The following is an 11,827-nucleotide window of genomic DNA, read 5'->3' as shown; positions in this document are numbered from 1 at the left end:
GACCCCAGCTTAGTGTCTCTTAATCCCTCTTTGGCCCGTGGAAGCCTCGGAAGGCGTGGCCAGGGCAGGACATCCCAGCCGAGCGCTGGGGTTTGGCACCGTCTCCCTCCCTGGCACAGCGGAGACAACTGAATACTGAAAGACAAAACCAACACACCGCGAGGAAGGAGACACGCCTCCATCCACGCCACAAAGGCACGTTTCCAAGATCTTTTTAGGATCTTACCCATGTATTGCAGGGAAAAGCGACACAGACCTGAATCGCCTTCAGGTTTGTTTTTTGTTTGTTTGTTTTTTTTTTTTTTTTGAGACGACGTCTCGCTCAGTTGCCCAGGCTGGAGTGCAAAGGCGCGATCTCGGCTCACAACCTCCGCCTCCCGGGTTCAAGCGTTTTTCCTGCCTCAGCCTCTCGAGAGCCCGGCCAGCCTTCAGCTATTTTAATGAAGCGATCTTGTGCAAATCAGCCAGAGGGAGGGAGAGTGGGAGGGAGGAGGAGGGGTCAGCTAGTCCTTCCAGCTAGCTCACTCACCAGTTAGCTCACTCACTGTCCCGGCTCACTCACTGCTTCTAACTCACTGCTCACTCACCGCTTCTTAGCTTAGGAATCACCTACAATAACCTAGTGTTACCGTATCTTGTGATTTCAAACGAGGAACCCTAAAAACCTGAAAGACACATTGGGTGTCTCTCAACAATGAGGCTCAGCTGCCAAGACGAAAAAAGAAAAATTGCCCTTTCTCTTCCTGCCACCCTGGAGGTGCCAGGTTGTAATCTGCAAATGTATTGTCTGGCCCTTAGGGCTTGACAGTTCATGATTGGTCGCTGAAGGAGCCGGGCGGAGGAACGAGAGGGACGCTGGCGGAGGAGCGAGAGGGAGGCGAGCGAGAGAGCGAGCGAGCAAGCGAGGGAGGGAGCGCAGGGCCAGAGCCGAGCCCCCGCCGACCGCACAGGCGCCGCCTCCCGTCTTCCGGGACCCAGCACTTCGGGGGTTTTGGGCGCCGGAGACGCGTAAGGGCGCCCATGGAGGCAGACTCGCCGGCGAGCCCTGGCGCCCCAGAGCCCCTCGCGGAGGGAGCAGGGGGAGAGTTCTACGGCCTGCTGCGCAGGATAAAAGGCAAACTCTTCACCTGGTGAGTGGAAGGCGCGCGCTGCAGCTCAGCTGGGGCGCGTGGGCGGCTGCGGGCCCGACGCGCACGTGGACGCTGAGCACACGCTCTGAGGCTCCCAGCGGGGAGGCAGAGGGGGCGGCCACACGGACTTCGGTTCGGGGCTCAACACGTGCGACAGGGATGGTGCGCTTTACCTGGCCTCGGGAAGCACTTGGTGCGTCTCCCTCGGCTCCCGTTTCGAAATCGTGGCAATGTATTTTAGAGGATTTTGGGGGAAATCCACCCTGTTGGCACTGTTAGGTCGGTCCTTTGGGGCGTTCCACCGGGGAGGGACGAGGTCCCCAGGGATGCCGTGAAGGAGGAGTGCCCACCTCAGGCTGGGCAGGTGGGTGAGCGCCACTTCCTGGCGCCGGCGCCCTCATTCCGTCTGCTGCCGAGCCCTCCAGACCGGGCGCGGTGATCCGAGAGTTGACCCAACTGAGAAATCCTGGTTAAGTTTTGTGCTGCTGCCGGGCGAGAGACCAGAGCCGGCCCTCTCTTCCTGGGCCTGAGCGAGGTGACATAGCCTTCCCCAGGGCTGGGGTCCAGGGAAGCCTGTTTGTGGTATCACTATGCTCTGTGCGAAGTAGGGACAAATGTTTTTAAGGAGTGGGCAGCGACTCTAGAAAGCGTTTCTGTGGTTGCTGGAGGACTTGCACTCTGGAAATGAGAGAACCCAGGACCTAAATTGTGAAAGACATTTATTGGGCATTCGCTCTGTGTCAGGTACTGTGCATAACAATGTATGTGGATAATATCAGCGAATCCTCACCACTTTAGGAGATGGTACCATTGTTATATCCGCTTTACCGCTGGAGAAACAAAGAAGGCTAAGCAATTTGCCCAAGGCCACAAGATGATCTTTAAGGGGTGATGCCTGCAAGCCCTAGTCTGAGCAGCGTGGGCCACTGACAACTCATGAAACAGGCTTTTGATTTTTTTTTCATATTAACAAAGCGAATTTCCCTTTAACGATTGTGAAAGATATGTCCTGAAAAGCCATACCATTTAAAAAATGAGATCGATAAAGCTGTAAGCATTTTTTAATCGTATAAATATAGTTTGAAATTGATGCATGTGTTTAAAGGGGAAACTTGGCTCAAAACCACCTTGTAGCATCTAGTTGTGTGTGTCCTGATACATTTGTTGAAAGTTCTCAGCTGGGAGGCAATTCAGTGTAATGGCTAAGGACACTCACATTCTGGACTCAAATCCTGTCTGGGTGACCTTGGACAAGTCAGTCCTCCCCTCCCGTCCCCTCCCTCCCTCACTTCCTTCCTTCCTTCCTTCCTTCCTTGACTAGTCACTTATCTGTGCTTCAATCTCCCTCCCTCCCTCCCTCCCTCCCTTTCCCTCTCTCCCTCCCTCCCTTTCCCTCTCTCCCTCCCTCCCTTTCCCTCTCTCCCTCCCTTTCCCTCCCTCCCTCCCTTTCCCTCTCTCCCTCCCTTTTCCTCTCTCCCTCCCTTTCCGTCCGTCCCTTCCTTCCTTCCTTCCTTCCTTCCTTCCTTCCTTCCTTCCTTCCGTCCTCCGTCCGTCGGTCCTTCCGTCCTGACGGAGTCTCGTTCTGTCACCCAGGCCTGAGTGCAGTGGCTCGATCTCAGCTAACTGCAACCTAAACCTTTCGGGTTCAAGCGATTATCCTGCCTTAGCCTTCGAAGTAACTGGGATTACAGATATGTACCACCATGCCCGGCTAATTTTTCGTACTTTTAGTAGAGATGGGGTTTCCCCATGTTGACCAGGCTGGTCTTGAACTCCTGACCTCAAGTGACCCACCCGCCTCCGCCTCCCAAAGTAGTGGGATTACGGAGCCTGTGCTCCAGTTTTCCTATTTGTAAAATGGAGATAATAACAGTACCTACCTTGTAGGGCTGTTACAAGGATTAATTGGGTGACTGCACAGGAGAGGGTAGGCAAAGCCTGGCTCCTTTCAGCGCTCCGCATGGGTTAATTGTCACCATTAGCTCTCTCTATTCTTGGGTGATGGGAACATGTGGTGATTACTTCAGGAGATGCCAGTGGCCTTGAAGCTGGGGCAGATGATATGGCAAGATGTCTGTTTAACAAGATATGATAAGAATTAACAATGATTTTCTTTTTGTTTTTCTTTTTCTTTTTTTTTTGAGACAGAGTTTTGCTCTTGTTGTCCAGGCTGGAATGCAGTGGCACAATCTTGGCTCACTGCAACCTCCGCCTCCTGGGTTCAAGTGATTCTCCTGCCTCAGCCTCCTGAGTAGCTGGGATTACAGACGCCCGCCACCACACCTGGCTAATTTTTGTATTTTTGGTAGAGACAGGGTTTCACCATGTTGGCCAGGCTGGTCTTGTACTCCTGACCTCGGGTGATCCATCCACCTCAGTCTCCCAAAGTGCTGGGATTACAGACATGAGCCACAGCACCTGGCCTGATTTTTTTTTTTTTTTTTCCTCTCCTAATGTTCTGATACTTTTGGAATCTGGGTATGCTTTATAATCAGTCTAGTAGCCTCCTAAATATGATATTTCTTTTGTCTATGAATGTCCTTTTTATGTATCTCTTTGAGGGCTTTTTCCTTTCTTGTGGAATAGCGGTTCTGTGCATTTTTTTTTTTTTTATTTAGACGGAGTTTTACTCTTGTTGCCCAGGCTGGATGGAGGTTGGCTCACCGCAACCTCCGCCTCCCAGGTTCAAGCTATTCTTCTGCTCAGCCTCCCGAGCAGCTGGAATTACAGGCATGTGCCACCACACCCGGCTAATTTTGTATTTTTAGTAGAGACAGGATTTCTCCATGTTGGTCAGGCTGGTCTCAAACTCCCGACCTCAGGTGATCCCCCTGCCTTGGCCTCCCAAAGTGCTGGGATTACAGGTGTGAGCCACCATGCCTAGCCATGGACAAAGTTCTTTAACAGCAGAAATGGTGTCTTTTTCTTTTTTATGTCTACCACAACCCTTAGCACATGAATGAATGAATGAGTGAATTACTGAGCGATGACAAAGGTTCTCAAGGCTTCCTTTCCATTCTGCCTCCCTCCCTGAACTCTTCCCTTTATTGGTCTTTATTCCAAGGGTCTTGGGCTGAGCTTCTTGTTTGGTTGGCTGGGCTCTTTTGTTAATTAAAGTTTCCATTCCTACCTCTGGCAGCCATCCAAGCACTTGGATTTTGGATTGCAGTTTCTCTTTGTCCGACCCAGCAATCAGAAAAGAGTGGTTTACCAGATATCCAGTACTCCTGATACTCAATATTTTAAACTTTGTTGTCAAAACTCATGTCCCAAGTTTGAGTTTAGCTTTGTGAATCCACATCTGTGGCCAGGGAACCAAGGGTGGGAGAGTGTAGAAAGAGGTTGGTGAATGGATATGATGTGTTATCACCATATGGGCAAGATACAGAGAGAGATTTATAACCACATAGCTCATTTCTACTCCTTTTACCAAAAAGGGGCAAGAAGAGCCTTTTTGGGCAACTGGATACTAAATATAGGGAAAATATTGGGGCCTGGAGCTTGTTATGTTTTCATTATGAGGAGGATATGTTCTAAGTGACCCCAGCTCTTAATATACCTGCCCCCATAGGGTACAGACATCTTTTCTCTATGATTAGGAATATCAGATCACTCATTCAATAAAAGTTTATTGAACACTTACTATGTGCCAGGCATTCATGATAGTGAGAACCATATATTCCTGAGTGGACTCTGTAATTTTGGCTTTTGTCATTGCTGTCAACTCAAGTGAAAAATATTCTGATAGAAGACCATGGACTTCCAGGAGTATCTGAGAATACTTCTTATTTAATTGTTTATTATTATTATTATTATTATTTTTGAAACAGGGTCTCACTTTGTTGGCCAGGCTGGAGTGCAGTGGCTGATCATGGCTTACTGCAGCCTCAACCTCCGTGGCTCAAGTGATCCTCCCACCTCAGCTTCCTGAGTAGCTGGGACTATGGCATGTACTGCCATGCACTACTAATTTTTTTTTTTTTCGTAGAGACAGGGTTTCATCATGTTGCCCAGGCTGGTCTCAAACTCATGGGCTCAAGTGATCCACCTGCCTCGGCTTTCCAAAGTGTTGGGATGACAAGTGTGGGCCCCTGTACCTGGTATTATTATTTAATTGTATACTGTCAGTTTATATTCTGACACATAGATCCTAATTTATTCATATATATGTTTTTAATTTTTAATTTCAGTTTTTGTAGGGACAAAATCTTACTATGTTACTCAGGCTGATCTTGAACTCCTGGGCTCAAGCAGTCCTCCCGTCTTGGCCTCCCAAAATGCTGGAGTCACTGCACCAGGCCTATTCACATATTTTAGAAATGCGTATTCCTTCTAACAATCATCAACTTTGTATCTCTAGCAAAAAACCTTTAATTATTGTTTTATATATTTATCCTTTTTCCCATCAAACGATGGTAAACTTTTCGAGGGCATGGATTTTATCATATTCCTTTTGTAGCAGAGTGCCGGACATGGTTTATTCATTGATTCTTTCATTCACCAAGCCTTGGACATCTGTAATGTTCTAGGCTTCAGACTAGTCTCTTTGGCCATAATGAACAGGACTAAGTTCCTGCTCTAAAGAAAGCTCATAATCAAATTATCATAAAAAGTTATATTAAGTGCTATAAAGATAAGTGCAAGGTTCAGCAGTGGCACCAAAGAGGGCAGAGACCAAGTTTACCAGGGTGAGGTAGGGTTGGGGAGCTTGAGAGGGAAGGTGATCGGGATTATGAAGACTGAATGAGTTTCCAGGTGGCCTAGGTGAGGAAGGGTAGTCTAGGCTTGAAAGTGCCAGAAAGTGTTTTGCTTAAGGAACTTCAAGTGGCTTGGTGTGAAGGGGCATGGGCTGGAAGAGGGAAGGATAATAGGTGGTCAGTCTACACCCACATTCCTTTGTTTTTTTTTGTGAGATGGAGTCTCGCCTAGGCTGGAGTGCAGTGGCGTGATCTCCTGAGTTCACACGAGTCTCTTGTCTCAGCCTCCTGAGTAGCTGGGATTATAAGCATGGGTCACCATGCCTGGCTAATTTTTTTTTTTTTGAGATGGAGTCTTGCTCTGTTGTCCAGGCTGCAGTGCAGTGGTGTGATCTCAGCTCACTGCAACCTCTGCCTCCCGGGTTCAAGCGATTCTCCTGCCTCAGCCTCCCTAGTAGTAGCTGGGATTACAGGCACATGCCACCATGCCCAGCTAATTTTTGTATTTTCAGCAGAGACAGGGTTTCGCCATGTTGGCGAGGCTGGTCTTGAACTCCTGACCTCAGGTGATCGGCTCATCTCTGCCCCCTCCAAAGTGCTGGGATTACAGGCGTGAGCCACTGTGCCCAGCCAGTTTAATTTTTTTTTTTTTTTTTGAGATGGAGTCTCGCACTGTCGCCCCACCTGGAATGCAGTGGCGCGATCTCGGCTTACTGCAGCGTCTGCCTCCCGGGTTCAAGTGATTCTCCTGCCTCAACCTCCCGAGTAGCTGGGATTACAGTGTCTGTCACCACACCCAGCTAATTTTTTGTATTTTTAGTAGAGACAGGGTTTTACCATGTTGGCCAGGCTGGTCTCAAACTCCTGACCTCGTGATTCGGCAACCTCGGCCTCCCAAAGTGCTGGGATTACAGGCGTGAGCCACTGTGCCCAGCCAGTTCTGTATTTTTAGCAGAGATGAGGTTTCACCGTGTTGTCCGAACTGGTCTTGAATTCCCGGTCTCAGGTGATCCACCTGCCGTGACCTCCCAAAGTGCTGGGATTACAGGCCTGGGCCACCACGCCCGGCCAACACCCACACTCCTTATTATTGTCTAGCAACGGGTCTGGGATACACCTGTGCTTTCTCCTTTCATTTGGGTTTCCGCCTTCCAAAGGGTAAAGTCCTAGACATTTTTGAAGGAGTCATTTAGTTCTGCTTAACTGTGCAGACTTATCCAGTCAACAGACATCTATTGAGCACTCATTGTGTATGCAGCAGAAATCCTAAGCTGGTATGTCGCCCTGCATGAAAACATATTGTTTTATAGTGTTATTTAAACAAAGATGTAAGGTTAGGAATCTTTTGTGGCTTGTGCAATTCCCTGGGGAATTGGGAAACTGGATTCTACTAATCTTCATAAATTCTCCTCCCTTCCCCCCTTTTACTATGAAATTATTTAGTATCTTCCCATTCTACTAGACTCCAGGAATCAGGAATCATCTAGTTATGGCCATTCTATATTCTGATTGTAACATTACTGACTTTGCAATAGATTCCCAATAAATATGTGATGCATGGCTGAGAATGAATCCTTAATACCAATAAATAGGCATTGTATAAAATATTACATCTCTTTTTTTAGAAAAAATTTTGACTGTGCATTATATGTTTGTGACCCAGTCATATTATTTTGTTCATCTAGTGTGTTTTTCAACCTCAGCCTTCTTCTTTTTTTTTTTTTAAATTTATTTTTATTTTTATTTTTTTTGAGACGGAGTTTTGCTCTTGTCACCCAGGCTGAAGTGCAATGGCGTGATCTCCAGTCACTGCAACCTCCATCTCCTGGGTTCAAGCCTTTCTCCAACCTCAGCCTCCCAAGTAGCTGGGATTACAGGCAGCTGCCACCATGCCTAGCTAATTTTTGTATTTTTAGTAGAGACGAGGTTTTACCATGTTGGCCAGGCTGGTCTCGAATTCCTGACCTCAGGTGATCCACCCTCCTCAGCCTCCCAAAGTACTGGGATTACAGGCGTGAGACACTGCGCCTGGCCAACCTCAGCCTTCTTGACATTTTGAGTTGACTAATTCTTTTTTTTCTGGAGACAGAGCCTCACTCCAGGCTGGAGTGCAGTGGCATGATCTCGGGTCACTGCAACCTCCCCCTCCTGGTTCAAATGAATCTCCTGCCTCAGCCTCCTGAGTAGCTGGGATTACAGACAGCTGCCACCATGTTTGGCTAATTTTTGTATCTTTCGTAGAGATGGAGTTTCACCATGTTGGCCAGGCTGGTCTCGAACTCCTGACCTTAAGTGATCCACCCGCCTCGGCCTCCCAGTGTGCTGGGTTTATAGAATTGAGCCACCACGCCCGGCCTTGAGTTGATTAATTATTTGTTGGGGCTGTTCTGCAAGATGTAGATCTCTGACCCCAGCCAATAAGTGCCAGTATAGCACCCTCACCTCCACTCCCAGTTGTGATATTCGAAAATGTCTCCAGAAATTACCAAATGTCTTCTGGGGGACAAAAATCATCCCTGGTTGAGAACCACTGATTAGTCTATTGTTTTTACCTGCTACAGAGTATTCTGTGGTTCCACGGTCCATCCACCAGTGTTAGACAACCAGACAGTTTCCAACTCCCAGCCTCCACAAACATCACTGTGATGACCATTCTCAGACATGTCCCCTATGTGCTGAAGAAAGAGATGATAGCTGGGCTTGGGTCTGAGTCCCTCTAGGTAGAGGGGAGGGGATGCACCCTAGGATGGAGAAATCTTGGGCACCACGGAATCACTGTTGATTTCTGTTGTTCAGTGACCATCTGCTAAGCTATTCCTATCAGCTGCTCTGAAAGAAGGAGGAGGCAGTCTCTCTAGGTTACAGCCCATTAGCCCAAGGAGCTTGGAGAGGGTAGGTGAGGAATGATTATTGCTGGCTGGACAGCCTGAACCTGTTTTATTAATTTCTCAACACTGGAGGGAGTTGTTAAACGGGCAGGCATGTACTGTAGGGAGAGGTAAGACTGGAATTGAAAAGCTTTTCTCCAGGATGCCCTCCACTGGGCCTCTTGCTCCTCTCTCTGCCCCAGGGTGTAGTCTCCTTCTTCCCCTAGACCACGTCTAGACAACCTTTGGGTTATTCCATCTTTTCTTTGCTTCTTTCTTCTGGTTGACTTGAAGGAAGTTAGTGCTTATTCCCTGTCTTGACAGCACTTCCAGAATAGTCCCAGAGTCTACCTCTGCCTTCAATCCCTATTGTCTTTTATTTTTTTTTTTTCCCGAGACGGAGTCTTGCTCTGTCGCCCAGGCTGGAGTGCAGTGGTGCAATCTCCGCTCACTGCAGCCTTCGCGTCCTGGGTTCAAGCGATTCTCCTGCCTTAGCCTCCCGAGTAGCTGGAATTACAGGTGCCTGCTGCCATGCCTGGCTAATTTTTGTTTTTTTAGTAGAGATGGGGTGTGACCATGTTGGCCAGGCTGGTCTCGAACTCCTGACCTCAGGTTGTCCGCCCATCTCAGCCTCCCAGTGTGCTGGGATTACAGACTTGAGCCACCGCACCTGGCCTCAATCCCTGTTGTCACTAATTCAGTTTAAGCCTTTATCGTCTCTCACTTAGTAATAGCTTCCATCCATGCCTCCATCTACCCCCGACCCCAATCATCTCGCTACACAGAAGTCAGAGTGATGCCTGTTAAAACGAAGGAGTATTAATAGCTGTCATCAAATGAGAATTCGCTGTGTATCAGGCACCCTACTTACATTTCATCAATCCTCATGACACTCCTACAAAGATAGTTTTTTTATTCTGTTTTGATAGACAAAGCAGGTAAGTAACTTGCCCAGGACAGTTGGCTGATGAGAGGCAGAGCTGAGATCGTTTCATTTGATTCTAAAACCCAGACCTGCTTTACTCTTTCAGAAATCTCAGGTGATATGACCAGTGTACCCAAGAAAATTAAAAGAAAAAAAGAAAGAAATCTCACTACATTATGCTCAGGCTGAAAACCTTTTGGGATTCTTCCCATCACCTGCCCCAGTGATCAAGGCTGGCCTCTGGCACCCACCAGGGTGTGCTGCTATTGCTTGTTTTATAGTTGGGCTTTTATGCCTGATTAATAACAATGATACTGTACACTGGATAACTTATAAGCCAAAGAAACTTATTTCTCACAGTCTGGAGTCTGGGAGGTCTGAGACCAAGGTGCCTGCAGGCTTGGTGTCCCCTGGTTCATCGTCAGCTGTTTTCTTGCTGTGTCCTCACATGGTAAAAAGGGTTTGGGAGCTCTCTGGAGTCCCTTTTGTAAGGACACTAATCCCATTTATGTAGACTCCGCCTTCATGACCTAATCATCTCCCAGGGGCCCCACCTCCAAGTAATATCACATTAGGGATTAAGTTTCAACATATGAATTTTGAGGAGACACAACTACTAAGTCTATACCAATGCTGTTTGAAGAAAGGGTTCTGCAGCTAAAACAAATCTGAAAGCCACTGTTTATTGGTTAGAGCTCAAACTGCTGCCCCTCCTCCTCTCCTCTTCTTCCTCTTTACCTGAACACAATAATTCCTTTTTTAAGTTTTTTTTTTTTTTATTGTGGTAAAATATGCATAGCATAAAATGTACCATTTTAGCCATGTTTATGTGTACCATTCAGGGGGATTAAGTACATTTGTAATACTGTGCCACCATCACCATATCTGTTTCCAGAACTTGTTTATTATCCCAAACTCTGTACATTTCAAATAATAACTCTGCACTCGCCCTCCCCAGCCCCTGGCAACTACAGTTCTACTTTCTGTCTCTATGAATCTGACTTCTCTAGATACCTCATATAAATGGAATCATTTAGCACTTGTCATCTTGTGAGAGTTCAGGCTTCTCGACATGAACTGTGAGGCTTTCCGTCACTGGCCCACTTCCCTCTCCAGGTTCACCTCCCAGAGTGTCCCTCTCTCACTTGGCACTCGGTCCAGCGACACTGACCTGCCCTTGTGCACACCATACCTGCGCCTTTGCACCTGTAGTTCCCTCCTGGGATTGCTTTCGCTGTTGGCACCAAGTAGGAAATCTTCCCTGTTTCCTCTCTCTGTCCCTCCTGACACACATCTTCGGTTGGGTGCCCCTCTGTGTACCTGTTCCTACCTCATCATTGCACTTCTCGTATTGTAATGCTAAGTATAATTATCACTTACCTAGGAGGGTGCCTTTTTAAGGACAGAGATGATAATTCATCTTTGAAGTTCCTGCAGTACTTTATGCCTGGCACAGAACTGAAATGGTAGCAGTTCCTCCCATGAGATGTATGAGTTAAGACTGAAATAAAAATTAGGCTATTTCTGAATAGCTTTCAGAGATTATTTTTGAAGGTAGCCACATTTTTGGAAGAAGTGAATTGCCTCCCCAGGAAATTGCTTGTGTAGGTAGGTTTTGGTAGGTTTATTAAAAAGCTATAGTAGGCCGGGCGCGGTGGCTCAAGCCTGTAATCCCAGCACTTTGGGAGGCTGAGACGGGCGGATCACGAGTTCAGGAGATCGAGACCATCCTGGCTAACACGGTGAAACCCCGTCTCTACTAAAATACAAAAAAAATTAGCCGGGCGAGGTGGCGGGCGCCTGTAGTCCCAGCTACTCGGGAGGCTGAGGCAGGAGAATGGCGTGAACCCGGGAGGCGGGGCTTGCGGTGAGCTGAGATCCGGCCACTGCACTCCAGCCTGGGCAACAGAGCTAGACTCCATCTCAAAAAAAAAAAAAAAAAAAAAAAAAAAAAAGCTATAGTAGACTTGCTCATGCCTGTGGTCCCAGCACTTTGGGACACTGAGACAGGAAGCTTTCTGGAGCTCAGGAGTTCGAGACCAGCCTGGGCAACAAAGTGAGAGTCCTGTCTCTACAAAAAAATAAAAAATAGAATATTAGCCATGTGCAGTGGTTTAGGCCTATAATCCTAGCTACTCAGAAGTCTGAAGCAGGAGGATCGCTTGAGCTCGTGAGTCCAGTATTTCAAAGTCACTCCACTGCACTCTA

General features: G+C 47.6%; 1 protein-coding gene across 7 annotated transcripts in view; it reads left to right on the top strand.

Moving 5' to 3' along the window:
* Positions 1-883: 883 nt before the first annotated feature.
* SLC35F2 (solute carrier family 35 member F2) overlaps positions 884-11,827 on the top strand; it is a 66,218-nt gene continuing 55,274 nt past the window's right edge. For 6 of the 7 annotated variants that reach the window (XM_074015157.1, XM_005579527.4, XM_015435663.3 and 3 more), the window contains exon 1: positions 884-1,130. Coding sequence is in view for 1 of the 7 variants with exons in the window: in XM_005579527.4 (XP_005579584.3) it covers positions 1,021-1,130 (110 nt within the window). In the remaining 6 variants the exon portion in view is untranslated. The other variant, XM_065528944.1, reaches the window with a different exon arrangement.

This window comes from Macaca fascicularis, chromosome 14 (genome assembly GCF_037993035.2).
Source record: "Macaca fascicularis isolate 582-1 chromosome 14, T2T-MFA8v1.1".
NCBI classification, from domain to species: Eukaryota; Metazoa; Chordata; class Mammalia; order Primates; family Cercopithecidae; genus Macaca; species Macaca fascicularis.
Note: the sequence above shows the minus strand (reverse complement) of the source record. Positions and strands in the feature narration are given on the sequence as shown.